Here is a 22571-nt window from a genome sequence, read left to right on the forward strand (position 1 = left end):
CACGTTGTTTTTCACTTCTACGTAGTCCTATTCGCTCTTCAATACACTATCTGTCTAACCATCTCTTTTTCCGCCTACCTGTGTTACCATAACAGGACCTACCAACTTGTAAATAGTTGCTGACTCATCCAACAAATCCACTTCCTATTATACGTGCACATGATCATAAACTGGACAACTTCTCTCTTCTTACTCACCGCTTTGACAAGTTCGTTTTCTCTCAACTGTGCTGTTAGTATTTGTTTGTTATTAAAAAGTTTTCCTATATCTGATAAAACTTTACACCATGGTCTCGGTTTTTAACAACGAGTTTGAATACCTTTGTGTACCTTTTGCAATTCTTGATAAGCTGTTTGTACGGAACTAGATGATGACATTTTCTATTTTCCCACAACACAAATAAGAAGATTGTTTGGAGGAGGGGGATGTGGATAGGATCTCCTTGCTGGTTTTGTGGTGCTAGTGACAAAGGAGCTCATAAAAAGTTGCATGGATCTACTGCAAAAATTCCTTGGAAAGTTGATTGTAATAGAAACTTGAAGAGAAGAGGTAGGTTACGTATGTATGGGATTCAAGTTTTATCTTACTCGTTTCTATAGGAAAATATCGCTCATGGGTGTACATGACGCTTGACCAAAGAGGTAAGGCGACAGTTTATTTCCTTTGTTATATTCTAACCAAAACGAATAGAAACAAAGACGAAACAAAAGGAAGATTTTAGCAAAGGTTCGTTATCCCTACCTCAGAGACCGAGAAGAAATAGAAAATCCGATGCCATTCGTTCCTTAACCAGAGAAACCATACTCTTGCCTCAACACCTGGTCTATCCCATCTTTATTCACGCTGACTCATATGTGAAACCCATTCCTTCCATGCCAGACTGCCAAGTGCATAGTATATCTTCCATGCTTGAACAAGTTGATATGGCGTATCGTTGGGGAGTACAGAACGTGATTCTTTTTCCAAAAATAGATGTGAAACTCAAGTCTAATACAGCAAGTGAATGTTATAACCCGAATGGATTGGTACCTCAAGCAATCAGTGAGATCAAGAGCAAGTTTCCCAAAGTAATGGTTTGGACAGACATTGCCTTGGATCCTTATTCAAGTATGGGTCATGATGGTATGGTAGGAGATATTGTTCAAGGAAAACAGAAACAATCCGTCATATTGAATGACGAAACGGTACAACAATTGTGTAGACAAGCACTATGTCATGCAGCAGCAGGAGCGGATGTCGTAGCACCTTCTGATATGATGGATGGAAGAATCGGAGCTATTCGTATGGCATTGGATGAAAAGGGATATACTTACGTCAGCATTTGTTCTTATACTGCAAAGTATGCTTCTTCATTTTACGGTCCTTTTCGAGATGCTTTGGATTCTGCTCCAGTAGATATTCCAGGAGTACCTAAAGATAAGAAGACTTATCAAATGGATCCAGGAAATGCTTTGGAAGCTCTGAGGGAAATGGAATTGGATGAACATGAAGGTGCAGACATGCTCATGGTCAAACCAGGATTGCCTTATTTGGATATCATTCGATTGATTCGAGAAAATACTACGCTGCCAGTTGTGGTTTATCAAGTATCTGGAGAGTATGCAATGATTAAAGCTGCAACACAACAAGGTTGGTTGGATGAAAAACAATGTGTCATGGAAAGTTTGTTATGCTTTCGACGTGCAGGTGCCAACGCAATTCTTACTTACTTTGCGAAAGATGCTGCACAATGGTTGGTTGAACAAGATGATATTGCTCGCAAAAGTTTTTTGCAATAAGAAGGATTCAAAGGTAGTTTTACAACGTGTCAGGGACATCTAAACATTCCTTCTCTTTCCTTCCATTTCTAGCCTTACTAGAATTCTTTTCAATTGCTCCACTACGATATCAGCTACAACATAAGGATTATACTTGGTCAAAATCTGCTCGCGAGCGTATTTTGCTTTTTTCAAGCTTTCAATTGGATGATCCATCACGTATCTGAAAAGCTTTCGCAAATGACTTGCACTCGGTCTAGCCCAACGCTGACCACCAAACATTTGTTGGTCTGCTGCTTCTAACTCTCCAGATAAACAATCTTCGAGACGTTCCACTGAAATCGGATATCCAGTATCGTCTCGTAAGAATTCGGTAGTTCCACTCCAATTGGTTGCAATAACTGGTACATTCATAAGCATTGCTTCCATCAAAGGTCGACCCCAGCCTTCGCCTCTCGAGGGTAACACAAAAGCATTTGCTCTACGATATAAACTTGGCATTAAATCTGTCGGTAAACTTGGTTCTAATACTAAAAACTTTGCTCGATTGTATAAAGGAATTCCCAAGCTATCCACATATCGAGATATCTTTTGCGTAAATACAGAAGAGTTGCTATTTCCTTTTCTGGTGAGTATTACCAAACATACAGGGTCCGAAGCGTCAAACTCTCTAAAATATGCATCCAACAAAATATCGATTCCTTTCCTTGGTTCCCACTTGAAAACAGAAAGAAAAACAAAATCCTTATCCGTCACCGGAGCAGGCAGCTTCAAAGGCAAAACAGTAGGTAAGTCATACGCATATTGCGTTATTGCTTGAGGCACAATATGCAAGCGACTAGGATCCACACCGGAACGTGAAAAGGTCTCGAAATTAAATTGAGAAGGTATCCATATTTCATCCACATAGTTCAAGTGCGTTTGCCACATCTTTGGAATACCGTCGGTTTCAAACATAGTCCTACCGACACGATATAAACCATTCTTATACAGGTGAGGTTGCCAAGCGTGGGCAACACTGTGAAACACTATGACGTCATACATTTTGGAGTTTTTCTTTCGGGAGTTTGATTTACTTTCCTCGTCCTCCATCCAATGGCGCACTATCAGTTTTTTGGCTTCTGCGTTCAAATTGCGCACGTAGTCTTCGTGAATTTCGCCATCAAACTGATAAATATCAATATCTGTTACCCGTTCTTGCAAACCTTCCAGAAAAGCAAATGCTTCCGTACTAAAACCTGTCGCGCTCTATAGGTTTGCGATGAGAAAAGAAGTTGTCAAGGGGGAAACAAGAACGTACCTTGAACTGACTCAACCATAAAAGTGACATATTCAGTTTCTCTCGAGAACTTGCACTGTAGTCTGAACTGGAAGCTTGTCTTCTCCCCTGTGATAGTAATCTTTGTCGTTCCCTTTCAAAACTATACACTTCTCTCGGTTCCCATGACCAAAATATAACCAAAGTGAACATTAAGCTACAGCAGATCAAAACGGCTTTTATATTTCCACAACTGCGCTTGAGTCGATGGAAAAACTTCACTGGAGTTTCCATCTGTGGTATTTGTTCACAAAAGTTTTTGAAAGCTTACTAAAGTTTCCCAATACAGGTCATCACAATTTCAAGGAGAAAAAAGTAAGTTGGCGCCATTTTCGGTTGATTTGCTGTAATGAATCGATTTCAACCGAATGATGTTTTCAAATGCGATGAAATTGGTATAGTTTATGTTTATTTCTGGAAAACTTGCAAATAGGTAAAATAATATGATGACATATAGTCATGAGGAATGGATGAACAGGAAATGATGCCATCCGTTTGTGAAGAAATTGAATTTCTGCTTGAAGGATACACGACTGGTAACTTTCGACGCATACACACGAGCATATTGAGTTTCGGTTTCCATGAATACCAACCAGGACTCTTTCAGCAATTGTAACCCTAAGTTTTTTCACGAGCTAAAGCCTACCAATCACTTTGTAAACGCTTTGTTGACGGATCTTTATCAGTTAACGATGGCTTATTGTTACTGGAAACAAGGCCGACATGAAGACCAGGCCGTGTTTGACTTGTTTTTCAGAAAATGCCCGTTCGATGGAGAGTTTGCGGCAAGTGAATTTTTAAAGCCGAGAAAACACAATCTAACGAACTCGTCAGATTTTTGCAGGTCTCGAGGAATGCGTTCGTTTCTTAGCAACCTTTCAATTTACTGAAAGTGATATTCAGTTTCTTAAAAACGTTATACAGGCAGAAGAAGAGTTCTTTGATTGGCTTAGAAATCTAGATGTTTCTCAAGTTGTAGTCTATGGAGTTGTGGAAGGCAGTGTTGTCTTTCCTTTGGTGCCCCTACTTCGCGTGGAAGGACCACTCGCCGTTTGTCAACTTTTGGAAACAACACTATTGAACCTCATCAATTATGCTTCCCTAGTTGCCACGAATGCTGCTCGTTTTCGACTAGCAGTAGGTGAGAAATCCCTTTTGGAGTTTGGTTTGCGTCGTGCACAAGGTGCAGATGGGGGAATGTCAGCTTCTCGATATACTTATTTGGGTGGTTTTGATGCAACGAGCAATGTTCTCGCTAGTAAACTCTTTGCAATTCCATGTAGTGGTACCCATGCCCATTCATTCGTACAAACCTTCTCTGATTGTAGCCAACTCATTACTACGAAGCTGTTAGATTCCAATCGAAACGAAAGAGAAGTAAGTAAAATGCTATTCATCATATATTGCCACTGGACATTGGCTTTAGTTTGTTCAGTTAGTATTAGAAACTCGAGAAAAGCTAGGCTACTCTACCAACCAAGGAGAGTTGGCAGCTTTTATATCTTATGCTCAATGTTTCCCTGATAAGTTTTTGGTGCTCGTGGATACATATGATACTTTGGGTTCTGGAGTTCCCAATTTTATTTGTGTTGCATTATGTCTTCTGGAATTTGGTTATAAGCCTTTGGGAATTCGTTTGGATTCTGGCGATCTTTCGTATCTATCCAAAGCGGCTAGGAAAGAAATTTCAAGAATATCAAGGCTTACGGGGAAAAGCGAGTTGAATCAGGTCAAAATTGCTGCTAGCAACGATCTTAACGAGGCAACGTTATTGTCATTGCAACAACAGGGGCATGAGATTGATATTTTTGGTATCGGTACTCATTTGGTAACTTGTCAACAACAGCCAGCGTTAGGCTGTGTGTATAAATTGGTTGAAATCAATCGACAACCCCGTATCAAAGTATCAGAAGATATTTCGAAGCTTACTATTCCTTGTTCCAAAAATGCTTATCGTTTATATGGCAAGGAGGGATATCCACTAGTTGATTTGCTGACACTTGAAACGGAAGAAGCACCGAAGGTGGGAGATAAGATACTTTGTAGACATCCTTATGTGGAAAGGAAACGTTGTCTTATAGTCCCTACACGTATTGAGCCTTTATTGAAAATGGTACGTGATCAATTTTTGTATATTTTCTGGAAATGAGCAAGTGAATGACATGAATAATGGACGATAGATTTGGAATGGGAAGCCCGTTGAGCCTTGTTTGTATCCTCTTTCACAACTACGAGAATTTTGCAAACAAGAAATGAGTTGTCTTCGAGAAGATCATCGTCGATTTCTGAATCCTACTCCATACAAAGTATCGGTTTCTCAGACGTTGTTTGATTTCATTCATCGCTTATGGTTGGAAGAAACTCCCATTCCAGAATTGATATGATTTCTTGTAAAGGATGAGGTAAAGAGAATCCACTCTGTGGATCTTATATAGTATGAAACAAGACTTTGCAGTTTTCTAAATGAAGAGACCAAAAAGTGAAGTTAATTGTGTGACGTGGTCATTCATTGAGAGCTGTTCAAGAATACTTTTCAGTTGGACAGTTGTCTACATGTAGGAAGAAAAAGATAAAATGGCGGAAGGGAAAAGTCTTTTGATGGAAAGTAATTGTCTTATAAGAACTGTTTTGATTGTTTCCACTCGATGGAGTTTGATTATCTTTTGTACTTTTCAAAACACGAAATATAGGGTGTGGAAAGAGGAATGCTATCCATGCAATATCCTTCAATTCCATTCGGTCGTTGAGAGAATTGTTGGACATGTGGCCGATGACTCAAGTTTTGATATCGGCTTTTGCTTATGGAAATAATGTGAACTCTCGCAACCTTAGACGGGGACGTGCTTTATCCTTTCCTCGTTTTTGGTCTGTTCAGTGGAAACCAAGTTTATGTCGGAGACTTTCTGTTTATCGTGTAAAAGACAACACTGTAGCGTCGAGTTCTTTATATTCCCTGTATCACGTGCAAAGAGAAGAAAGTACTCCCTTCAACGTTCCCAACACTGCTAAAGAACCACCAACAGAAAATCACAGTTCTCCGGAAGGTACGCTTAAAAAGTTAGAAGAGAAGGCTTCCCAAGGTAGTACTGGAGTCAAAGTGCAGAAGAACAAAAGGTCGCAATATGCAGAAAAAGATACAAAGCTCCCACCTCCAGGAGTATCTCCTACTTCTTGGTACAATTCGAGAATACGTGAATGTGTTGGAAGAAAGGATATCAAAACAATACTTGCTATTCTAGAAAAGATGCGGTCAGCAGAAGGAGTTGTGCTCAATGCAGTGACTTTTGCCACTGCACTCAGTTGTTGTTCCAAATTGCGTGATATGGAGTCGGCAAAAGTTATCTGGAAGATGTACGAAGAAGAGAGAATCCCTCCTAGCAACTATGTCTTTAGTTCTATGATTGCTGTATGTTCAAGAGCACAACCACCACATGTGGACTTGGCTTTAAAACTATTTCATACTTTGTTAGAAACAGGTATCCAACCGAACAGGATAGTATACAATGCCACGATTGATATTTGTTCTCGAACCATGAGATATCGTGAGGCATTGGAGTTGTTTGAAAACTTTCACATGAGTGGGGATGCTCCGGATGCTTATACATATAATGCTATTCTACGAATATTTGCTTCCAAAGGAGATATTGAAGGAACAAGAAAGATGTTTCGCAAGATGTTGTCGACTCATATATCTCCCAGTGTCATCACTTTTAGTATCATTATGGAAGCTTTTGGAAGGCTTCGTCGTTTGGATTATGTCTTGGAATTTTTTCATGAAATGCAGAATCATTGTGTGGAACCGAATGCCGTTACCTATAATATCTTAATAAGTGCTTGTGCTCATTCTAGAGAATATAACAAAGCATTAGGATTTGCAGCGGAAATGTCAACCAAAGGGTTATTAAAAGATCGTTATACTTATAATGGATTGATGCACGCTTCCGTTGCTGCGAAACAGTATACTGCAACTTTGGAGTGGTTCGATACTATGCTAGAGAATAACATTGTTCCCAATAATGTTACATTTCGTTATCTTTTTGAAGCTGGAGGTGGTTTGGTACGCTTTCAAGTGATTGAGTTGGGTTTAAAACATATGGAAAAGATGGGATTGAGTCTCAATGTGTATACTTTTGCTGCTTTGGTTGCAGCTTGTATTCATTGCAAGGAATTTGAAGCAGGTCAGAATTATCAGAAACAAGCTCAATATTTGTTAAAAAGGCAAGGCAAAATCTTTTATGAACAGTTGGCCAACATATTACAAGGCTTTGGTGATTCTGTTCGTGCCAATAAGATATTTGCCAAATTGCAACTTTATGAGCAATAATAAGATATAACAAAGGAGACTGAAATGGATACAAATAGGTTGCTTTCTCTTTAACACAAAAAAAGAGAGAGTAAAAGTTTTCCAGTTGTTGAAGATTGGAGAAAACAACATTTTATATGTTACTATGAAGATGATTTGACTAACAAAGACTTGTAAAGAAAACCATATACGATTCCATCAACCCTCTTTCATCTTATAAACTACTCAAGTTATCCCACATATGCATATCTTCTCTATCAACTCGTGACATTCCATATACTTGCAGAAATTCTTCGATATCTGCTGGAGAACCTAATATAAGAGGCTTCCTTTCGTGAATATCTTTTGGTGTCAAATCTAAAATATTTTCTATTCCCGTGGTTGCTTTACCTCCTGCTTGTTCAACCAAATATGCCATCGGTGCACATTCATATACCAATCTCAATTTACCAGAGACATTCTTTTTATCTGCTGGATAACCAAATATTCCGCCATACAATATTGTACGATGTACATCAGCAACCATGGAGCCAACATATCTTGCGGAATAACGACAATTTGTTTGATTGTTTCCTTTTTTTAACCTCTCTATATAATCTTGAACTCCTTTATCCCATTGATAAAAGTTGGACTCGTTGAAAGAATAAATATTACCTCTTTGTGGAATTTGGATGTTAGCACGAGTCAATACAAATTCACCAACTTCCGTATCCAAAGTAAAACAATGAAGACCATTACCCAATGAGAGTACCAACATGGTAGAAGAAGAATAGATACAATATCCAGCGGCAATCAATCTACGTCCTGGTTGTAAAGTGTTTTGTAAACAAGCCAATTCCATGTTATCGATGGACTCCTCATAGTCATGAATGAGACACGAGAATTGTTGTTGAAACACTCCAAATATAGTTCCAGTAGGCAATCCAGCATCCAAATTGGAAGAACCATCTAATGGATCAAACACGACTACATAGTTACCGGAATAACTTTCTTCTACCATGATAGGAACGTCTTCTTCTTCCGAAGCTATGACAGCCATTTTTCCCGAATATTTGAGAGCGTTCTTCAATACTTCATTAGAAAGAACATCCAACTTTTTCTGTTCTTCTCCGTGAACGTTGACTATGCCTTGTTGATAGATTCCCATCAAGTCAGTGACCCCTGCTTTACCAACCAATGAAGCTATCTTTTTGCAAGCAAATTGAATACCGTTTATCAATGCCACCATATCTCCCATATCCTTATTTTGTTTGGCTACTTCCAACAAGTAACGAGTGAGTGAAGTTGGTGTGTCTTGTGAGGTTTGTAAATATTCTGCTACGGGAGTCTTTTTGGGTTGGGGTTGAACAGCTATCATCTTATAAGGAAGATATCTTTTGCAGTGGTTATTTCTTGACACTCTTCTTTGTAAAGATATAGTAGGTTTGATGGATATCCATACTTGAATAAAGTATACTTGCACATCTTTCATGTGATCAAGAGAAGAAAATCTCAGGGTTTTGTCATCCATTCTACTCCACTCTCTTCTTTAGGAGAGAAAAGTGAATCGATGTTCCATTCATTTTGTGTAGAAATACAAACTTTATGCATCACAACATCTCGTTGACTTGATAACCTTGGAAAGACATTCACTAAAGACACGAATATTATAACCTACTAAACCCCAATTGGAATCCAATATTTCTCCTCTCGCCATCAAAACCAAACAAAGATAATGTCCAACACTTTTCATATGTAATACTATTCCATTTCCTAAACGTATGGTGCACCAACAACTCGAGTCTTGAAAAAAGTAACCACAAGACGAAGAAATATTCCAGTGATCCAAAATAAAAGACTCTTCTCCAACGGGATGACTATCTTGAATAGAATCCTCCTTTGTATGGTTTCTAGGGTTTCCAAAACTATAAATTCCACTAATGTCTATAGCTACTTCAATCATATCTGAACAAAGCTCAAAGTCATTTCCATGAACTGGTGAAGAATCCGTTGCTACAACTAATTTAGAAACAGCATCAAATAGAAAAGCATTCTCTATGCCACTATAACCAACAAAAGTATCTAAAAGTCGTTCCAAAAGACAAGTCTGTGGATGCAACTTCTCAAGGACTTGAGAAAATGCTTCATAAATGGAATGATCAAATATGGAAGTAAGGCGATAAGATACTTGACTAACCACTCGATCCAATCCAATATCTCGTAACTCCCCATCCACATGTTCCTGAATCTCTCTTTGAAAGGATAACTTTTGTTCATCCGATAGAACATCTGTCTTATGAATAAATACTTCCATATGAATTTGCGGATTGACATTATAGCACCTGACGATAGTTTGATGAAGTAACTGCAAAGTCTCATCTGGAGTTTCTGTAGTAGTATCCAAGACAAATATAAGAGCTGAACAAATACTAACTATATCTTCCAAAGAAGGAGAACTTTCTGAATCACTTTGTAAAAGTTCAGGAGGTAAATCCCAAAGTTCCAACTGACAAAAGGGGCTATGACTGACAACATGTTTTACAATACGACCCGTGCTTTCTAAGAATAGAGTTTCGTGTGGAGAAATCTTGTGGAAAATAACACTATGAATGCTCGTTTTACCTGATCTTGCTAAACCTCCCAAAGCTATATTACACTTGTTTGTAGACGAAGGAGATGCTTTGCTTGACTGTGAAAGGGCAGAAAGAGAACTTTCAGTTATCACATTGCCCTTCACTTTTTCTTCTTCCGGTACTGAATAGGGACCCAAGTCTTTAGCATACTTTGTATAGGAACTCACAGTTGCTTTTAAACTATGCGTATCTCGGTCCATCGTTGTTCAGGAATAACAGTTTACAAATCCATCATTATTGATGATGGAAATGTATATCTCATTCGTCTTTATATAATCGACTAACAAAAAAAAATTGAAATCGCTACAAGTTATGAATAGCCCAGTAACCAAACCAAACAAGCGCTATGGAAAAACCGAGAGCTACGGCAATCATCCAACGATCATCACTCATCCTCGCTACTACCTTGTTGCCTTGCTTTTTAAAAAATCTGCGTTTAGGAGATCCACAGAGAGGGCATCTAAAGAGAAAAGAACTTGAAACATATGACGTGAATGATAAGGAAAAACTTACCTCCAGTTATCAGGCAAGTTTTCAAAAGCTATAGAAGCATCATCAGGGTAAACATATCCACAATCCATACAAACCCATTTTCCTTCTACAAATACAACTGGCTCTCCTTCGGCTCTAGCTTTGGCAACTGCTCTCGGCATTCTTGGCTTGGGAAAACTATTGTTATTATTATTATTACTACTGGATATCGAACTTGAAGAATGATGAGTAGAGCTCTATGCAGATAGGTAAAAAACTGGATATTCATTATATTGTTCAAATACACACCTGGCTACGTTCCTTTTCTTCTGAAGAGAAACCATCTTGTTCACTCAATATTTGAAGAGAATTCCTAGAATGGCTGGTATGAAACTCAATATTTGGTGAAAAGATAAAGCACGGTGTGAAAGAAGCTTTCTCTACATGAATACTTCCACTAGTCCAATCTTTTCTGCAAACAAAGCGTTGGTTCTTCAGCAAATGATTAGACTTGCTTCTCTGGTACCCAACAAAATAATAATACTGGTTACTAATCTGATTATTCGGCAGAATAGCAGTTCTATTTGCACTATTTTTTCGTGTAGCGTAAATACAACCACGACAGGAAATACTAGGTACATAAAAATATTTTCTATTCGTCAATATTAGCTGTGAAGAAGTTGGAGTAACTACAAAACTTGCAACGTCCATACAATTCATCTACAAATAATAATGAATGGTTAAAAATGAATCATTCATTTGATTCTAAAAGAGCGATTTTCTTTGATGGAATGTGACCCATCCATAAAAATAAACGTGTCTTCAACAAAATGTTTTTATAAACAATCCATGTATCTTTCTTCTCACAGGTCCTCTTTTATTTTAAGATAGAAAACCAAGCTTGCTACCATTCGTCTTTGCTAAACGAATCAGTCCTTGCCTCAGCCTTGCATCCATACCCACATACTTACAAAACTCAGTGATTACCTATTCATATCATGGTTAACTTGTTCCACGAAAGACTGTGACACTAACTTGAGAGTGGAGAGCAATGGCCCTTCCTCTTATCTTGTTGAATCTATCCTTCCCTAGTACCCACCTAGTCACGTATACAACTGGAGTAAAAGGACCAAAGTTGGAAACCTTTCCCATATATACTTCGATAGCAGATTGCTTAATTCTTCGGCGACCAACTAATATGCCTTTGTTGACTCTCAACGTATGCGGACAGCAACTAGAAGAAAATTGCGAACTAAGCAAGAAAATAGAACGAATAGAGTCCTTAACGGCAAAAGTCGATATAAAATTACAGTACGACATGTATTCAATGAAAATTATTTTTTGTAGAGGATAAAGTCAATAGAATAAACAAAAACACACTGCAGCACAATACCAGTCGCGTCTGAGATTAAAGAAAACCTCCAAAAATGCCTTTCAAATTAAGGCCATAGATCCCATGTAGAGTAGAAGTTCTATAGCATACTGATTGCAAAAATAGTTTTTGACTAAACTAGAAAAAATATAAAAGACAAAAAAATTTTATTCAAAATATTATGAGGAGCCAAATTACCAGTAAATATCGATAAATACAAAAAAAACAAACATAAAAATCATCTAGAGAGAAATTTCAGCTTGTAAATGTTTTCGCCTTTTATTTTATCAAAAGTCAATATTTTAAGCGAAGTCAATACGCTAAAATAGAGTAAACGCAATTTACAACGTAAAAATCCAACAAAAAATTAAATTTTGATGCCATAACCAAGCTTTTCACGGAAAGCATAAAAATTTAAAATAATTGACCAAAATAAAATCACAATTCAAACGAATTATCTTTTACTTGAAACAACAATGATCTGCATAAATGTTAGTATTATGATAAAAAAACTCTATCTGAAAATGATCTTTGTCGTCTTGGAAGAATACTCCAACTAAACGATTATGGGGAATTTTAAGTTTTTTCTTGATATTTTCAAGCTAACAAGTCATATTTATTTTTTTTAAGTTTTTGGTGTTTCGGTACACAAGGTCTAATTTCGATCATAGTGAGGCATGGTTCTTGAGCTTAATTTTATGTTTGCTAATTAATTTTTTTATGAATAATTTTTCAAGACTTAATCATAAGAGTGTATTTTTCTTATTTTCGACAAAAGTTTGTGGATTCACTTGAAGTTTTGATTGCATTTTCAGATAATATTTTATTATTCTCTTTTGCGTTAGCTTTGATTGTTTTTGGATTTAATCTCCTGTTTAATCTCAACGTGTTGATTTTCTATTTTTCAGGACGCATGTGACTTAGTTTGTCCTATGGGGAAGGTTAAACGTGGTGAAGATGCCGATTTTGAACTAGCTCTTTCTATTCATCGGGAGGAGAAGTAAGTAATTCCTCATGTTCGAAATACTTTCTTTTGAAGCTTCACAGCTCTCGTGACACACGTTTCCGAAGCAGAGAGGCAAAAAATGTGTCTTCTCCTGGTAGTAGGCTCTATTCTTCTTATATTTTCTGGCTATTCACAAGTATGCAGGTGGATCTCTGTTGGAACAGTCATGGAGTAGTGGTACCTTAAAAGGTCAATACGTGGAGGACGATATCGATCTGAGTGCTCTCCAAAACGTGGTTATTTATCACAGAGAAAAAGAGTTCTTTAGTTTCCTAGATACTGCGAACGAAACAGCAGTTGATCAGAGGTTTCGCGATGGTGCATATATTAATTGTGACTTACGTTACTTTAATTTACGCTATCTTCGCGAGAAATTGGGAAGTTTTGATGTGGTTTTAGCGGATCCGCCTTGGCGTATACGTGGAGCTGAAAAGAAATGTTCTAGCGATGGTATCATGAACACCATGTTTAGCAACAGTCGTTGGCAGGTTGTAATGGATTTTAGTTGAAGTGAAAAAGTGAAACTGTTTATGTCATAGTTGGAATATCGTACTCTTTCGTTTCAAGATATTAGAGATATGGATATTGGTTGTCTTTCAGATGAAGGGTTTCTTTTTCTTTGGGTTGTCAAGTCACAAGTAGCTGCAGGGTTGGAATGCCTTGGTAAATGGGGTTATGATTATGTGGACCTCATTACTTGGGTAAAGACGGTAATAAAGTTATATAGATTAGTCGAACAGGATAACTATGGTTAACTTGCATTCGTGATTTTTAGAGAAATCGCAAATTACATATCAGTCATGGATATCATATTCTTCATTCTACCGAATTGTGTTTAGTTGGTTTGAAAAGTGGACCCAATACTCGATTTCGTTATGTAGGAAAGGTTGCCAACGATGTTATTATTTCGAGTGTTCGAGAACGAAGCAGAAAACCGGATCAGTTGTATCATATCATCGAAGCCATGGTAAATGACCTTTTGTAACAACACATTGACAGTTGGTTATGTTTTGTAGTTTCCAGGTTCTCAAAAGATAGAGTTGTTTGCGAGGAACCATAATATTCGTCCTGGTTGGCTTAGTCTTGGAAACGAGTTGGGTGAGAATTATGTTTATTGGCACAACGAGTTTACTTGTGATCGTTGCCAGAGACGTATTACGACAGGACGAAGGCGTTACAAGTCACGAATTAAGGCCAATTATGATATTTGTGAAATTTGTTGGCCAGCATATTTATCCGAACATGCACAAGATGGAATAGCAAGTCAAGAAGCTCATTTTTTTGCTTTGGAAAATGTTGTCGAGGAGGCTGTTTATCACGAGTATTTTGAATGCAATATGTGCAAAGTTGGTAAAGTTACTTTTTCAGTATAACTTTCTGTTGTTCTTTAGGTGACTCCTATTTGGGGTGTTCGTTTTAGTTGCCAAAATTGTGAAGAATATGATTTGTGTGAAGCTTGTTTCGATAAGAGTCTTTTGCATGAAGAAGGAAAAAAGCATTCGCTATTGCATACTTGGAAAGCTTATGAGCTTCCTCAGAGTGCGGGCGACCTTCCCGTCCATCGAGGAGCTCGTTGTCAAGGATGCTTACAATATCCAATCATTGGATATCGCTTTCACTGTTTGGAATGTGTTCCTACAGTTGACTTGTGTCAAAAATGTTTCTTTGCCATGAAACTTCCGCGTTCTCATACTTTTCAACATGAAATGGAAGCTATCATAACTCCTTCTGCCTCAGAGTTTCGTCGACATACTGCTTGTGCTGGATGCAAAATGAAACCTATTGGGTAAGTAATATTCTTCTTTGTTCAGTGGAAATGGGTCATTATAAGAAATGGTTCACAGAGGAAATTACTGGAAATGTGATAGCTGTTTCAGTTTCGAACTGTGCGATGAATGTTATCAAAACAAAGTAGTTACTTGGAGCTATCCTGGACATAAGGCACATCACAGTTTTTCGATGGTGATCCAACAAGAGGGAAATAGCGCTGCTGCTTTACAATTGAAAGAGTCTCCCTTGTTAGAACAAGAAACGACTTCACCAGTAGTAACACCCACATCGTCCAACTGGATAAACACCCCAACCAACGAATGACAACTCTATTCAACGATGTTCAATGAAAAAGCCACAAGGTTACAAATAAAGCTTCTTCTTTTCGATTCCAACGAGGTTCATCCAACAAGGTTCTTTAATCTTGCTTTGCAAATAGCACTGTATACATCTTCGCAACAGAACGAAAGCCACGCAAGTCACCAGCTCTCAATAAGTTACCAGCGTCACAATTGAGAGGACTGTCAGGTTCTGGATGAGACAGCAATACCAAAATGGCACGACAAACAGACTGTAACGTCCATGCAGGACTCCAAGTGGTTTTTAGAATATCCAAACAGATTTCTCCAGTCTAAAAAAGGTATGAACACGGCTTCCAAGAGGTTAACGGTAAGGCTGTGAAACTTACTTTGGCGTGAATGTTGGGATGAAATATCTTAGTTTTCAGTCGAACGGTGGGTGCTGATAAAGGGTAATTGTTGGGAATACGAATTTCCAAAACAAAAGTTCCACCCTGAAACAAAACCTGTTGGGTTTCCTCAAGGATATACTATATTTCTTACCTCATAAGGTGAGTCGACAGGACCTTTCAACTTTGCTTGCCAGTGCAACAAATTATCGTCAGTTGGATAAAGAAAGATATCAGGGTCTTGTTTCTTAGCTTTTTCCAACTCTTCCCATTCTTTATATAAACGACGAGATGGCGCCATTCCACAACTTTTTTCTCCCAATTTGAGGAATTCTTATCTAGAAATTTCTGCAATTGTTTGCAAGTTTGCTTTCTTCCTTAGAACACTATGGCCCTGCGTGGTCAAGGTGATAAAAGATGGATTGTAGAAGAAAGAGAAGATGGAACCAACGTGAATCATTGGCACTGGAACGAATACGACGTTAGTAGTTGGGCTGCCAAACGTTTGAAGGAAATGCTTTCTGGTAGCAGTTGTCCACTTGTTTCACCTTGGTACTTCCGAATCAATTCTACAGAGCAAGTACATGGAGAAGCTACGGTATATGTACGAAAAGGACGCGTGAAGAGTTTATGTGATTTGGAAATAACAGGACAGTGGTCCGTTGTGCAGGCCAAATGTTCGGAAGACGAAGAGTGTGTACAAGGCACTTTTTCCATTGAATTGTTATCAGGAGAACCAGAGGTAGGTATTGTTATTTTTCGTAAGGAAGATGAGGTTGACATATGATTGAATAGATAAGTTTGACAGCGACGACAGGGGATAGACAGAAATGGGAAACTTCTAATTGGGAAGTAGAAGCAAAGAATTGGTTGAGACAGGTTTTGGTAGACTTTATCGAACAGTTAGGTGCAGGTGCTAATTTGTCCATATCCAAAAATAGAAACATGTCGGAGGACGAAGTTGTAGTTGGACAACCACGTGCTCAAAGTAACGACAACACTATCAGGAACCAGGCAGAAACAATCGTTCAGCCAAAAGTAGAAGAGGAATCCTCCGTACTTGCGTCAAAGGACCACGTTCACGATCAACTATCGAGTAGAGGAGTCGCTATTAAAAAATTGGAACTTTGGGATAAGTTTCGTGCTTCACCCAAAGATCTGTATGACTGTTTTGTTTTAGCACCCAAGATACAAGCTTATACGAGACAACATGCCGAAATATCTCCCCAAGTGAATTGTGCCTTCTCACTTTTACAAGGTATTCGTGTCAGATGTTACTTGTAACAATGTTAACTTGATGACAGGTCAAATTACTGGTACGATTGTATCTTTAGAACCTGAAAAACGAATCGTCCAAGAATGGAGAATGAAAGATTGGCCTTCAGGTCATTATTCACGAGTAACAATAGAACTTCAATCTAAGGTACGTTTGAAGGAATACAAGTTTTCTTCTTGTAACTCGTTTTCTTATGGTACATTCATTGATCTGTACATAGGCAGAAGAGGGATTGACTCGTCTTCATTTGATTCAAGAAAGTGTTCCTGAAGACTATGCCCAACAAACAGAACAAGGTTGGAGACAGCATATCTTTTTACCCATCAAAGTAGTTTTTGGTTATGCTCCGGAAATTCCTTTTTGAATATATAAAATATCTTTTTCATTCCATTTCGTCGTTAGGAGTACTATACTCTACTTGGATAGTATTGGATAACGACATTTGTTGTTGCCATGTCAAATAAAGAGCGACAAGAAGATTGAGAAAACAAACAGCGGCAATTCCGACGATATCTATAGTAAATGAGCCAGTTTGTGTCTTGACTATTCCACCCATCATGGAACCTATAGCAGAACCTAAATAATGCAAAGCTGACAAGGAGTTTTGAGAAAACCCTAAATGACCGGTTCCAATATAAAAAGGAACAAGTGCATACAAATTATTCCATAGACTTCCTGAACCCAAACCAAATAAGATAGAAAAAGAAACCAGTTGTCCTATCCGATTCGTCATTGTCCAATACGGTTTCTCTTCTTTGCCAGTAGATTGTCTTTGTAACAAACACAAAACCCCCATCAACATAAGAAATGAACTGGCCAACAATGTTTTGAATCGACTTGAATAATCTCCAATTATACCACCTAACAATTTACTAACAACTGCACAAGCATTCATAATGGATAAGAATATTGTTGCTTTTTCATATGTAAATGATGCATCTTCATGAAGATATGTCACCAGATAATCGAATGGAAAACTTTGAGAGTAAGCCAAGGAGAAATATTCAAAGCCCAATAGCCAAAAAGAAGGCGAAAGCAATAGTGATTTAAAGTCAGTTGCTGAAACCAAATTAGTATTGATAGAATGATGGACGGAAGAAGATGCAGTATCTTCATTCATAGAAGAAACTAGAGTCCCTTGTTGCAAAGTCAAATATGCCAAAGGTACAATAATCAAAACGAAGAACAAAAAGGAGAAAAACACAGTAGTTCTCCAACCAAACCATTCCAAAAGGGTCCCCAAACCTACAGGAAATAACACACCAGCCAAACTGAAACCTGATAAAACCAGTCCTATTGCTGTTCCTAAGCCATCTCGAAACCATGAAGAGACCAAAACGACAAATGCAGCAGTTCCACACAACGCATTGCATAGAGCATATCCAATATTTATGCATACAAGTTGCCATACACTGGTTATCCAACTATAACAAAAGGATAAAATGCAAGTAAAACATAAACCGGTGAGAATACACTTTCTACAACCATATCGATCCAATAACAACCCTGCAAAAGGTAAGAATAACAGGTTTGCCACTTTATAAGTGTTTAAAGGCAACACTACCAGGGAAACCGATAAATGCAAATCTTCACGTACAGAGGATAATATTACACTAGGCAATATGTATACCAAGCCAATAAAAAAAGCGTGACATATCGTAGCACCCAAAGTAACGTTCCAACGAGAGCTGTACATATCAACTATCTCTCTCTACACAAATCCACTAAAATTTCAGAAATGGATTAGGTCTTCACTTATCGGAATAGTCATTGAAATTTCTAGTGTCTATGAATATCATTTAATACTTATGATGAAGAAAGAATGGAGAATGATATTCGTTATTTATTCTTATGTTGACGTTCTTCATTATCTCGCAATAGTGATGAATGATGAAGGGATTGAATTGTCATCTTATTATCATCTCGATAAAAGTACAGTGCTGTACTAGTATCAACTTTCCCAACAAGAGTAATTTACCAATATTGTTAAGAATATAATTCATTCTTTGAAAAAGTTTGTTGTTCAACAGTTTGTCTCTTTTTATATGAATAATTTATGAAGAAAAATGCCAAGTACTAAATTGTACTAGTGCGCCACTTTTCAGTGGAGATTGTGTGTGATAAATATTCTCATGTGGAAAACAAGTATTTTTCAAAGATACAGGAATCGAATCGCAAGTTGGAAGTATTTCTTTTCTACAACTTCAAGGGAAAGTAGCAACAATAATAGTAAGGATATCCAAGCAGGACATACCATGAAGAACCCCCCTGGAGAACGACCTCTACCAAAGCAATGGTTACAAGTTGCAGCAAAAGAATTGAAATGTTCAGAAGAAGAAGTTATGAAGAAGTTGGTTTTGACATATCCAGAAGGTATTCACGTTAAACCAATTTATACTGCAGAGGATATCGATTGGGATGCGGTGAAGAGTCAGTTACCCGGTTTTTATCCTTTTACTAGAGGCATTCACGCCTCCATGTATACAAACAAACCTTGGACTATTCGACAATATGCGGGTTTTAGTACTGCTGAAGAAAGTAATCGATTCTACAAACAGGCTCTTGCAGCTGGACAAAAAGGTCTGAGTGTTGCTTTTGATTTGGCCACTCATCGAGGTTATGATTCGGTGAGTGCTTTGTTTTAGGAAGTTTGGTGATATGAATATAAGGATACATATTGATGGTAGGATCATCCACGCGTCAAAGGAGATGTAGGAATGGCTGGAGTAGCCATTGACAGTGTAGAAGATATGAAACTCTTATTCGATAGCATTCCGTTGGACCAAGTAACCGTATCCATGACCATGAATGGAGCAGTATTACCCGTTTTAGCTTTCTATATTGTAAGAAAATGAAATAGTTTTAAAAAGTAACAGTAAATGAGAAATTCTTCGTAGGTTGCGGCTGAAGAACAGGGAGTAGCTAAAGAAAAACTCTCAGGAACCATTCAGAACGATATTTTGAAAGAGTTTATGGTCCGAAACACTTTTATATTTCCTCCACAGCCGTCAATGCGTACTATTGGAGATATAATGCAATATTGCGCACAAAACATGCCAAAATACAACACGATTTCTGTTTCTGGTTATCATATGCAAGAAGCAGGTGCAAATGCTGCATTAGAATTAGGATTTACTATTGCAGATGGAATAGAATATTTGAGAACTGGGATCCAAGCAGGCCTTTCAGTAGACCAAGTAGCTCCAAGAGTATCTTTTTTCTTTGGTATTGGTATGAACTTTTATGTAGAAATAGCCAAATTGAGAGCTGCTCGGAAATTGTGGGCGAATCTAGTGAAGGAGAAGTTTCAACCCAAGAATCCCAAGTCTCTACTTCTTAGAACACATTGTCAGACTAGTGGTTATTCACTCACTGAACAGGAACCATACAATAACGTGATTCGGTAGGTATTGAATGCCATGAAGAATGAGGATACTGAATAGATTGACTAGAACCACTATTGAAGCACTTTCTGCAGTTTTAGGTGGTACACAAAGTCTCCATACCAATTCTTTGGATGAAGCCATTGCATTACCTTCGGCTTTTTCTGCACGCTTGGCTAGAAATACTCAATTGATTTTACAGTTGGAAACAGGTATACCGAATGTTGCAGATCCCTGGGGAGGTTCTTTTATGATGGAAGCATTGACAGATGAACTCGCTTCTAGAGCAGAATATATTATACAAGAGGTAAGAGAGAAGGAAATGCTAATCAATCATTTGTTGCTTATTAGAAAAGGTGGAAAAATCAGGTGGAATGGCTAAGGCAGTTGCTCAAGGTTGGCCAAAGTTGTGGATAGAAGAGAGTGCTGCTCGTAAACAAGCTCGTATTGATTCGGGTGAAGAAGTCATTGTTGGAGTTAACAAATATCGGTTGGAGAGCTCATCTTCTGATACAGATTTCTCGAATCAACAGTCTGAAGAGTTGGAAATTTTAAAAATTGATGCTCAGCGAGTACGAGACTCTCAAATAGAGAGAATAAAAAAGGTTAAGAGCAGTAGAGATGAAGAGAAAGTAAAACAGTGTCTTGCTGATTTGGAAATGGCTGCGAAGGATACTAGTAAGAATCTATTGGAAGCTTCAGTAAATGCAGCTAGAGCCAGATGTACTTTGGGAGAGATTTGTGGCTCTTTGGAAAAAGTGTGGGGCAGACATGTTCCTAAGGATGATGTTGTTAGTGGCGCCTATCGAGGTTCTTATCGCGGAATGAAGAAAGATGCCGGATCGAAACAGGAAGGATATGATTTAGAACAAGTCATTGAGCATGTTGTTCAGTTTGAAGAGCGAATGGGTCGTCGACCACGTATTTTAGTAGCTAAGATGGGACAGGATGGACATGATCGAGGCGCCAAAGTTATAGCTTCAGGATTTGCTGGTATGTAAGAATACTTTAGACTCGAGAGGCTGTTGAATATATGTTTGAATAGATTTGGGTTTTGATGTTGATATTGGTCCTTTGTTTTCGACGCCTCAAGAAGTTGCCAAACAAGCCATTGAAGCAGATGTTCATTGTATTGGTGTTTCTAGTTTGGCAGCTGCTCATTTGACTTTGGTGAGAGAATCATTTTGAGTTGCAAAACAATTCATTATCTCTTTGGTTAGGTTCCTGAACTTATGGAAGAACTACAAAAGCAGTCTGCAACCCATATCAAAGTCATAGTTGGTGGAGTCATTCCATATACAGATTATGACTTTCTAAAGAAGATTGGTATCAAAGTCATTTGTGGACCAGGAACTCGTATTCCAGATGCCGCTATGCAAGTACTGAAAGCTATCGAAGACGAACCTATCAATGGAACGAATAATGGAGTAGAACAAACATCTTAATGTTCTTGGTCATGATTAAAACAGTGTTTAGTTTTCCAACATATCGTTTCATAAAAACTATGACGATCAACCCACAATAGAATCATGCACGACTAGTATTATTATCAGTTCTTTTCTTTTTCTTTTTAGGTAATTCTTCTTCTTCCTGTTGACTAGACCAACTCTCCAAGTTATCCAGTCGTTGTACAATGCTCTCCACCAGTCTATCCTTATCTTGTTCTTCCTCCCTTATTTGCAACAAACTGGCTGATTCTCTCACTTTGTCCAAATCCCATTGTTTCAATTTACTTTCCAAACGTTGCAGACTGAAAGCATCCAACGGTTGACGAATAGAAAAATTCAACAGTCTATCTTTGAGTCCATTTACATCGGTTACACTACTACTTTCCACTCCGAACAATTCACATAACAACAACAATTTCTCTCGACCACTTTCCCCTTGAATAATGGAATATACTGAGGAAAAGTCTCGCAAACAACTGGAAGAACAAGGGCTAGACTTCACCAAAGTATCTAGAGAAGATATTCAAAGATTCTTTTACGACAAGTTGTTGAATATCGTTACCTTTCTGTTTTCTCACAACTGGTTCTACTTTATAGCTGCGCCGTTGTTGGTGTGTTTCTCCTAACCATTCCTCACTTTGAATAATACCCTCTTTATTGCCATTTGTATAGTCAACGGTAGGATAGGCTTCCACCACAACAGTGTCTTGGTCAAATAGTTCTTCTCTTTTGTCTGGTTCTGTGTAACTTTCTGCTTCAACGAGTTCTTCGGGTGATCCCACGGTCGGTTTTCCGTATTTACAATTCACCGTGTGCATTCTGGAGGATGCTATAGGAATACTTACTGTGGGTTCATTTTCACACAACACTACACGAGTGAATGGGGCCACATACAGTTTCCTAGAGGCTATACTTACATAAAGAACTTTCATAAAGACTGTCTTCGTCTCCATTTTCAGTTTTCGAAGAAACATGTCCTTCATATTCCAGCTCCATTAAGTTGGGGTGTTTTGAACAATACTCGAAAAGTATGTCTCTCTTATGCCAACAACTCAATCAATTCTCTTGTACCCCACTTATCACCAACCAATCATCATCGATTCTACATGATATGTTCTTCTGATGGATCTTATATTCTTATTATTTATGAGAGTCGGCGCTTTGATA

General features: G+C 38.0%; 15 protein-coding genes across 16 annotated transcripts in view; 6 read left to right on the forward strand and 9 right to left on the reverse strand.

Annotated features, from left to right (window-relative positions):
* Positions 1–409, reverse strand: part of Gasu_54880 (uncharacterized protein) — a 1115-nt gene extending 706 nt beyond the window's left edge. The window contains exons 1-5 of the mRNA XM_005703380.1: positions 320–409; positions 198–268; positions 134–144; positions 79–98; positions 1–27 (exon numbers count right to left, since the gene is read on the reverse strand). The exon at positions 1–27 is cut by the window's left edge and continues 86 nt beyond it. Coding sequence (XP_005703437.1) covers positions 1–27; positions 79–98; positions 134–144; positions 198–268; positions 320–377 — 187 coding nt within the window. The 5' untranslated portion in view covers positions 378–409. The remainder of the gene's footprint in view (positions 28–78; positions 99–133; positions 145–197; positions 269–319) is intronic.
* Positions 410–419: 10 nt separating this feature from the next.
* Positions 420–1820, forward strand: Gasu_54890 (porphobilinogen synthase). The gene is made up of 3 exons (XM_005703381.1): positions 420–549; positions 600–641; positions 691–1820. The coding sequence occupies exons 1-3, from the start codon at positions 426–428 to the stop codon at positions 1776–1778; spliced, it is 1254 nt and encodes a 417-aa protein (XP_005703438.1). The 5' UTR covers positions 420–425; the 3' UTR covers positions 1779–1820.
* Positions 1821–1824: 4 nt separating this feature from the next.
* On the reverse strand, positions 1825–3359 carry Gasu_54900 (glycosyl transferase family 1). The gene is made up of 3 exons (XM_005703382.1): positions 3058–3359; positions 1896–3005; positions 1825–1855 (listed from the first exon to the last, which is right to left on the reverse strand). Exons 1-3 carry the CDS (start codon positions 3307–3309, stop codon positions 1853–1855), a joined length of 1365 nt encoding a protein of 454 aa, XP_005703439.1. The 5' UTR covers positions 3310–3359; the 3' UTR covers positions 1825–1852.
* A 270-nt stretch (positions 3360–3629) lies between these two features.
* On the forward strand, positions 3630–5664 carry Gasu_54910 (nicotinate phosphoribosyltransferase). Its single transcript, XM_005703383.1, has 4 exons — positions 3630–3864; positions 3920–4452; positions 4502–5188; positions 5256–5664. The coding sequence occupies exons 1-4, from the start codon at positions 3657–3659 to the stop codon at positions 5457–5459; spliced, it is 1632 nt and encodes a 543-aa protein (XP_005703440.1). The 5' UTR covers positions 3630–3656; the 3' UTR covers positions 5460–5664.
* A 155-nt stretch (positions 5665–5819) lies between these two features.
* Gasu_54920 (mitochondrial protein translocase, MPT family) lies at positions 5820–7489 on the forward strand. Its single transcript, XM_005703384.1, has one exon. It carries the CDS (start codon positions 5837–5839, stop codon positions 7397–7399), a length of 1563 nt encoding a protein of 520 aa, XP_005703441.1. The 5' UTR covers positions 5820–5836; the 3' UTR covers positions 7400–7489.
* Positions 7490–7495: 6 nt separating this feature from the next.
* Gasu_54930 (fructose-1,6-bisphosphatase I) lies at positions 7496–8899 on the reverse strand. Its single transcript, XM_005703385.1, has one exon. The coding sequence runs from the start codon at positions 8886–8888 to the stop codon at positions 7593–7595; it is 1296 nt and encodes a 431-aa protein (XP_005703442.1). The 5' UTR covers positions 8889–8899; the 3' UTR covers positions 7496–7592.
* A 21-nt stretch (positions 8900–8920) lies between these two features.
* On the reverse strand, positions 8921–10199 carry Gasu_54940 (Ras-related GTP-binding protein). The gene has a single exon (XM_005703386.1). It carries the CDS (start codon positions 10188–10190, stop codon positions 8961–8963), a length of 1230 nt encoding a protein of 409 aa, XP_005703443.1. The 5' UTR covers positions 10191–10199; the 3' UTR covers positions 8921–8960.
* Positions 10200–10204: 5 nt separating this feature from the next.
* Gasu_54950 (rubredoxin family protein) lies at positions 10205–11199 on the reverse strand. Its single transcript, XM_005703387.1, has 3 exons — positions 10771–11199; positions 10504–10718; positions 10205–10450 (listed from the first exon to the last, which is right to left on the reverse strand). Exons 1-3 carry the CDS (start codon positions 11170–11172, stop codon positions 10294–10296), a joined length of 774 nt encoding a protein of 257 aa, XP_005703444.1. The 5' UTR covers positions 11173–11199; the 3' UTR covers positions 10205–10293.
* Position 11200: 1 nt separating this feature from the next.
* Gasu_54960 (electron carrier protein (proton gradient regulation 5)) lies at positions 11201–11909 on the reverse strand. 2 transcript variants are annotated; one of them, XM_005703388.1, is made up of 2 exons: positions 11497–11909; positions 11201–11448 (listed from the first exon to the last, which is right to left on the reverse strand). In XM_005703388.1, exons 1-2 carry the CDS (start codon positions 11779–11781, stop codon positions 11344–11346), a joined length of 390 nt encoding a protein of 129 aa, XP_005703445.1. In that variant the 5' UTR covers positions 11782–11909; the 3' UTR covers positions 11201–11343. The 2 variants fall into 2 exon arrangements, with proteins under 2 accessions (XP_005703445.1, XP_005703446.1); XM_005703389.1 differs by having other exon boundaries at positions 11323–11448; positions 11561–11909.
* A 750-nt stretch (positions 11910–12659) lies between these two features.
* Gasu_54970 (mRNA (2'-O-methyladenosine-N6-)-methyltransferase) lies at positions 12660–14998 on the forward strand. Its single transcript, XM_005703390.1, has 8 exons — positions 12660–12833; positions 12881–12936; positions 12984–13327; positions 13379–13549; positions 13615–13806; positions 13856–14185; positions 14231–14625; positions 14684–14998. The coding sequence occupies exons 1-8, from the start codon at positions 12766–12768 to the stop codon at positions 14931–14933; spliced, it is 1806 nt and encodes a 601-aa protein (XP_005703447.1). The 5' UTR covers positions 12660–12765; the 3' UTR covers positions 14934–14998.
* Positions 14999–15004: 6 nt separating this feature from the next.
* Positions 15005–15639, reverse strand: Gasu_54980 (ubiquitin-conjugating enzyme E2). The gene is made up of 3 exons (XM_005703391.1): positions 15452–15639; positions 15298–15402; positions 15005–15240 (listed from the first exon to the last, which is right to left on the reverse strand). The coding sequence occupies exons 1-3, from the start codon at positions 15596–15598 to the stop codon at positions 15028–15030; spliced, it is 465 nt and encodes a 154-aa protein (XP_005703448.1). The 5' UTR covers positions 15599–15639; the 3' UTR covers positions 15005–15027.
* A 10-nt stretch (positions 15640–15649) lies between these two features.
* On the forward strand, positions 15650–17053 carry Gasu_54990 (uncharacterized protein). Its single transcript, XM_005703392.1, has 4 exons — positions 15650–16039; positions 16093–16555; positions 16602–16720; positions 16794–17053. The coding sequence occupies exons 1-4, from the start codon at positions 15686–15688 to the stop codon at positions 16935–16937; spliced, it is 1080 nt and encodes a 359-aa protein (XP_005703449.1). The 5' UTR covers positions 15650–15685; the 3' UTR covers positions 16938–17053.
* Positions 17054–17354: 301 nt separating this feature from the next.
* On the reverse strand, positions 17355–18319 carry Gasu_55000 (uncharacterized protein). The gene is made up of 2 exons (XM_005703393.1): positions 18138–18319; positions 17355–18079 (listed from the first exon to the last, which is right to left on the reverse strand). The coding sequence occupies exons 1-2, from the start codon at positions 18267–18269 to the stop codon at positions 17990–17992; spliced, it is 222 nt and encodes a 73-aa protein (XP_005703450.1). The 5' UTR covers positions 18270–18319; the 3' UTR covers positions 17355–17989.
* Positions 18320–18569: 250 nt separating this feature from the next.
* Gasu_55010 (methylmalonyl-CoA mutase) lies at positions 18570–21440 on the forward strand. Its single transcript, XM_005703394.1, has 7 exons — positions 18570–19200; positions 19261–19416; positions 19471–19976; positions 20026–20263; positions 20313–20949; positions 21002–21126; positions 21177–21440. Exons 1-7 carry the CDS (start codon positions 18706–18708, stop codon positions 21399–21401), a joined length of 2382 nt encoding a protein of 793 aa, XP_005703451.1. The 5' UTR covers positions 18570–18705; the 3' UTR covers positions 21402–21440.
* Positions 21441–21444: 4 nt separating this feature from the next.
* Positions 21445–22509, reverse strand: Gasu_55020 (uncharacterized protein). The gene is made up of 3 exons (XM_005703395.1): positions 22322–22509; positions 21967–22272; positions 21445–21914 (listed from the first exon to the last, which is right to left on the reverse strand). Exons 1-3 carry the CDS (start codon positions 22398–22400, stop codon positions 21484–21486), a joined length of 816 nt encoding a protein of 271 aa, XP_005703452.1. The 5' UTR covers positions 22401–22509; the 3' UTR covers positions 21445–21483.
* Between the last annotated feature and the right edge of the window lie 62 nt (positions 22510–22571).

Source organism: Galdieria sulphuraria (genome assembly GCF_000341285.1).
Source record: "Galdieria sulphuraria unplaced genomic scaffold scaf_56, whole genome shotgun sequence".
Taxonomy (NCBI): Eukaryota; Rhodophyta; class Bangiophyceae; order Galdieriales; family Galdieriaceae; genus Galdieria; species Galdieria sulphuraria.

Excerpts from the sequence above, each read along its gene's own strand:
- Gasu_55010 (XM_005703394.1), top strand. The coding sequence starts at position 18,706 with ATGTGGAAAACAAGTATTTTTCAAAGATACAGGAATCGAATCGCAAGT. Across the intron at positions 19,417-19,470 it reads CCGTTTTAGCTTTCTATATT|GTTGCGGCTGAAGAACAGGG; the intron begins GTAAGAAAATGA and ends AATTCTTCGTAG. Across the intron at positions 20,950-21,001 it reads TATAGCTTCAGGATTTGCTG|ATTTGGGTTTTGATGTTGAT; the intron begins GTATGTAAGAAT and ends ATGTTTGAATAG.
- Gasu_54990 (XM_005703392.1), top strand. The coding sequence starts at position 15,686 with ATGGCCCTGCGTGGTCAAGGTGATAAAAGATGGATTGTAGAAGAAAGA. Across the intron at positions 16,040-16,092 it reads TGTTATCAGGAGAACCAGAG|ATAAGTTTGACAGCGACGAC; the intron begins GTAGGTATTGTT and ends ATGATTGAATAG. Across the intron at positions 16,556-16,601 it reads TGCCTTCTCACTTTTACAAG|GTCAAATTACTGGTACGATT; the intron begins GTATTCGTGTCA and ends ACTTGATGACAG.
- Gasu_54980 (XM_005703391.1), bottom strand. The coding sequence starts at position 15,598 with ATGGCGCCATCTCGTCGTTTATATAAAGAATGGGAAGAGTTGGAAAAA. Across the intron at positions 15,403-15,451 it reads CTGTCGACTCACCTTATGAG|GGTGGAACTTTTGTTTTGGA; the intron begins GTAAGAAATATA and ends GTTTTGTTTCAG. Across the intron at positions 15,241-15,297 it reads ATCCCAACATTCACGCCAAA|ACTGGAGAAATCTGTTTGGA; the intron begins GTAAGTTTCACA and ends TACCTTTTTTAG.
- Gasu_54940 (XM_005703386.1), bottom strand. The coding sequence starts at position 10,190 with ATGGACCGAGATACGCATAGTTTAAAAGCAACTGTGAGTTCCTATACA.
- Gasu_54920 (XM_005703384.1), top strand. The coding sequence starts at position 5,837 with ATGTGGCCGATGACTCAAGTTTTGATATCGGCTTTTGCTTATGGAAAT.
- Gasu_54910 (XM_005703383.1), top strand. The coding sequence starts at position 3,657 with ATGAATACCAACCAGGACTCTTTCAGCAATTGTAACCCTAAGTTTTTT. Across the intron at positions 3,865-3,919 it reads CGATGGAGAGTTTGCGGCAA|GTCTCGAGGAATGCGTTCGT; the intron begins GTGAATTTTTAA and ends AGATTTTTGCAG. Across the intron at positions 4,453-4,501 it reads CCAATCGAAACGAAAGAGAA|TTTGTTCAGTTAGTATTAGA; the intron begins GTAAGTAAAATG and ends CATTGGCTTTAG.
- Gasu_55020 (XM_005703395.1), bottom strand. The coding sequence starts at position 22,400 with ATGGAGCTGGAATATGAAGGACATGTTTCTTCGAAAACTGAAAATGGA. Across the intron at positions 22,273-22,321 it reads TCTTTATGAAAGTTCTTTAT|TGTTGTGTGAAAATGAACCC; the intron begins GTAAGTATAGCC and ends TCACTCGTGTAG. Across the intron at positions 21,915-21,966 it reads AGTTGTGAGAAAACAGAAAG|ATACTTTGGTGAAGTCTAGC; the intron begins GTAACGATATTC and ends TATCTTCTCTAG.
- Gasu_54900 (XM_005703382.1), bottom strand. The coding sequence starts at position 3,309 with ATGGAAACTCCAGTGAAGTTTTTCCATCGACTCAAGCGCAGTTGTGGA. Across the intron at positions 3,006-3,057 it reads TATGGTTGAGTCAGTTCAAG|AGCGCGACAGGTTTTAGTAC; the intron begins GTACGTTCTTGT and ends GCAAACCTATAG.
- Gasu_54890 (XM_005703381.1), top strand. The coding sequence starts at position 426 with ATGTGGATAGGATCTCCTTGCTGGTTTTGTGGTGCTAGTGACAAAGGA. Across the intron at positions 550-599 it reads TAGAAACTTGAAGAGAAGAG|GAAAATATCGCTCATGGGTG; the intron begins GTAGGTTACGTA and ends TCGTTTCTATAG. Across the intron at positions 642-690 it reads CATGACGCTTGACCAAAGAG|AAACAAAGACGAAACAAAAG; the intron begins GTAAGGCGACAG and ends CAAAACGAATAG.
- Gasu_54960 (XM_005703388.1), bottom strand. The coding sequence starts at position 11,781 with ATGTCGTACTGTAATTTTATATCGACTTTTGCCGTTAAGGACTCTATT. Across the intron at positions 11,449-11,496 it reads CCATTGCTCTCCACTCTCAA|GTAATCACTGAGTTTTGTAA; the intron begins GTTAGTGTCACA and ends TGATATGAATAG.
- Gasu_55000 (XM_005703393.1), bottom strand. The coding sequence starts at position 18,269 with ATGTACAGCTCTCGTTGGAACGTTACTTTGGGTGCTACGATATGTCAC. Across the intron at positions 18,080-18,137 it reads TGCATTTATCGGTTTCCCTG|GGTTGTTATTGGATCGATAT; the intron begins GTAGTGTTGCCT and ends TACCTTTTGCAG.
- Gasu_54930 (XM_005703385.1), bottom strand. The coding sequence starts at position 8,888 with ATGGATGACAAAACCCTGAGATTTTCTTCTCTTGATCACATGAAAGAT.
- Gasu_54950 (XM_005703387.1), bottom strand. The coding sequence starts at position 11,172 with ATGGACGTTGCAAGTTTTGTAGTTACTCCAACTTCTTCACAGCTAATA. Across the intron at positions 10,719-10,770 it reads AAGAAAAGGAACGTAGCCAG|AGCTCTACTCATCATTCTTC; the intron begins GTGTGTATTTGA and ends CTATCTGCATAG. Across the intron at positions 10,451-10,503 it reads AACTTGCCTGATAACTGGAG|ATGCCCTCTCTGTGGATCTC; the intron begins GTAAGTTTTTCC and ends TTTTCTCTTTAG.
- Gasu_54970 (XM_005703390.1), top strand. The coding sequence starts at position 12,766 with ATGGGGAAGGTTAAACGTGGTGAAGATGCCGATTTTGAACTAGCTCTT. Across the intron at positions 12,937-12,983 it reads AAATGTGTCTTCTCCTGGTA|GTGGATCTCTGTTGGAACAG; the intron begins GTAGGCTCTATT and ends ACAAGTATGCAG. Across the intron at positions 13,328-13,378 it reads TTAGCAACAGTCGTTGGCAG|TTGGAATATCGTACTCTTTC; the intron begins GTTGTAATGGAT and ends TTTATGTCATAG.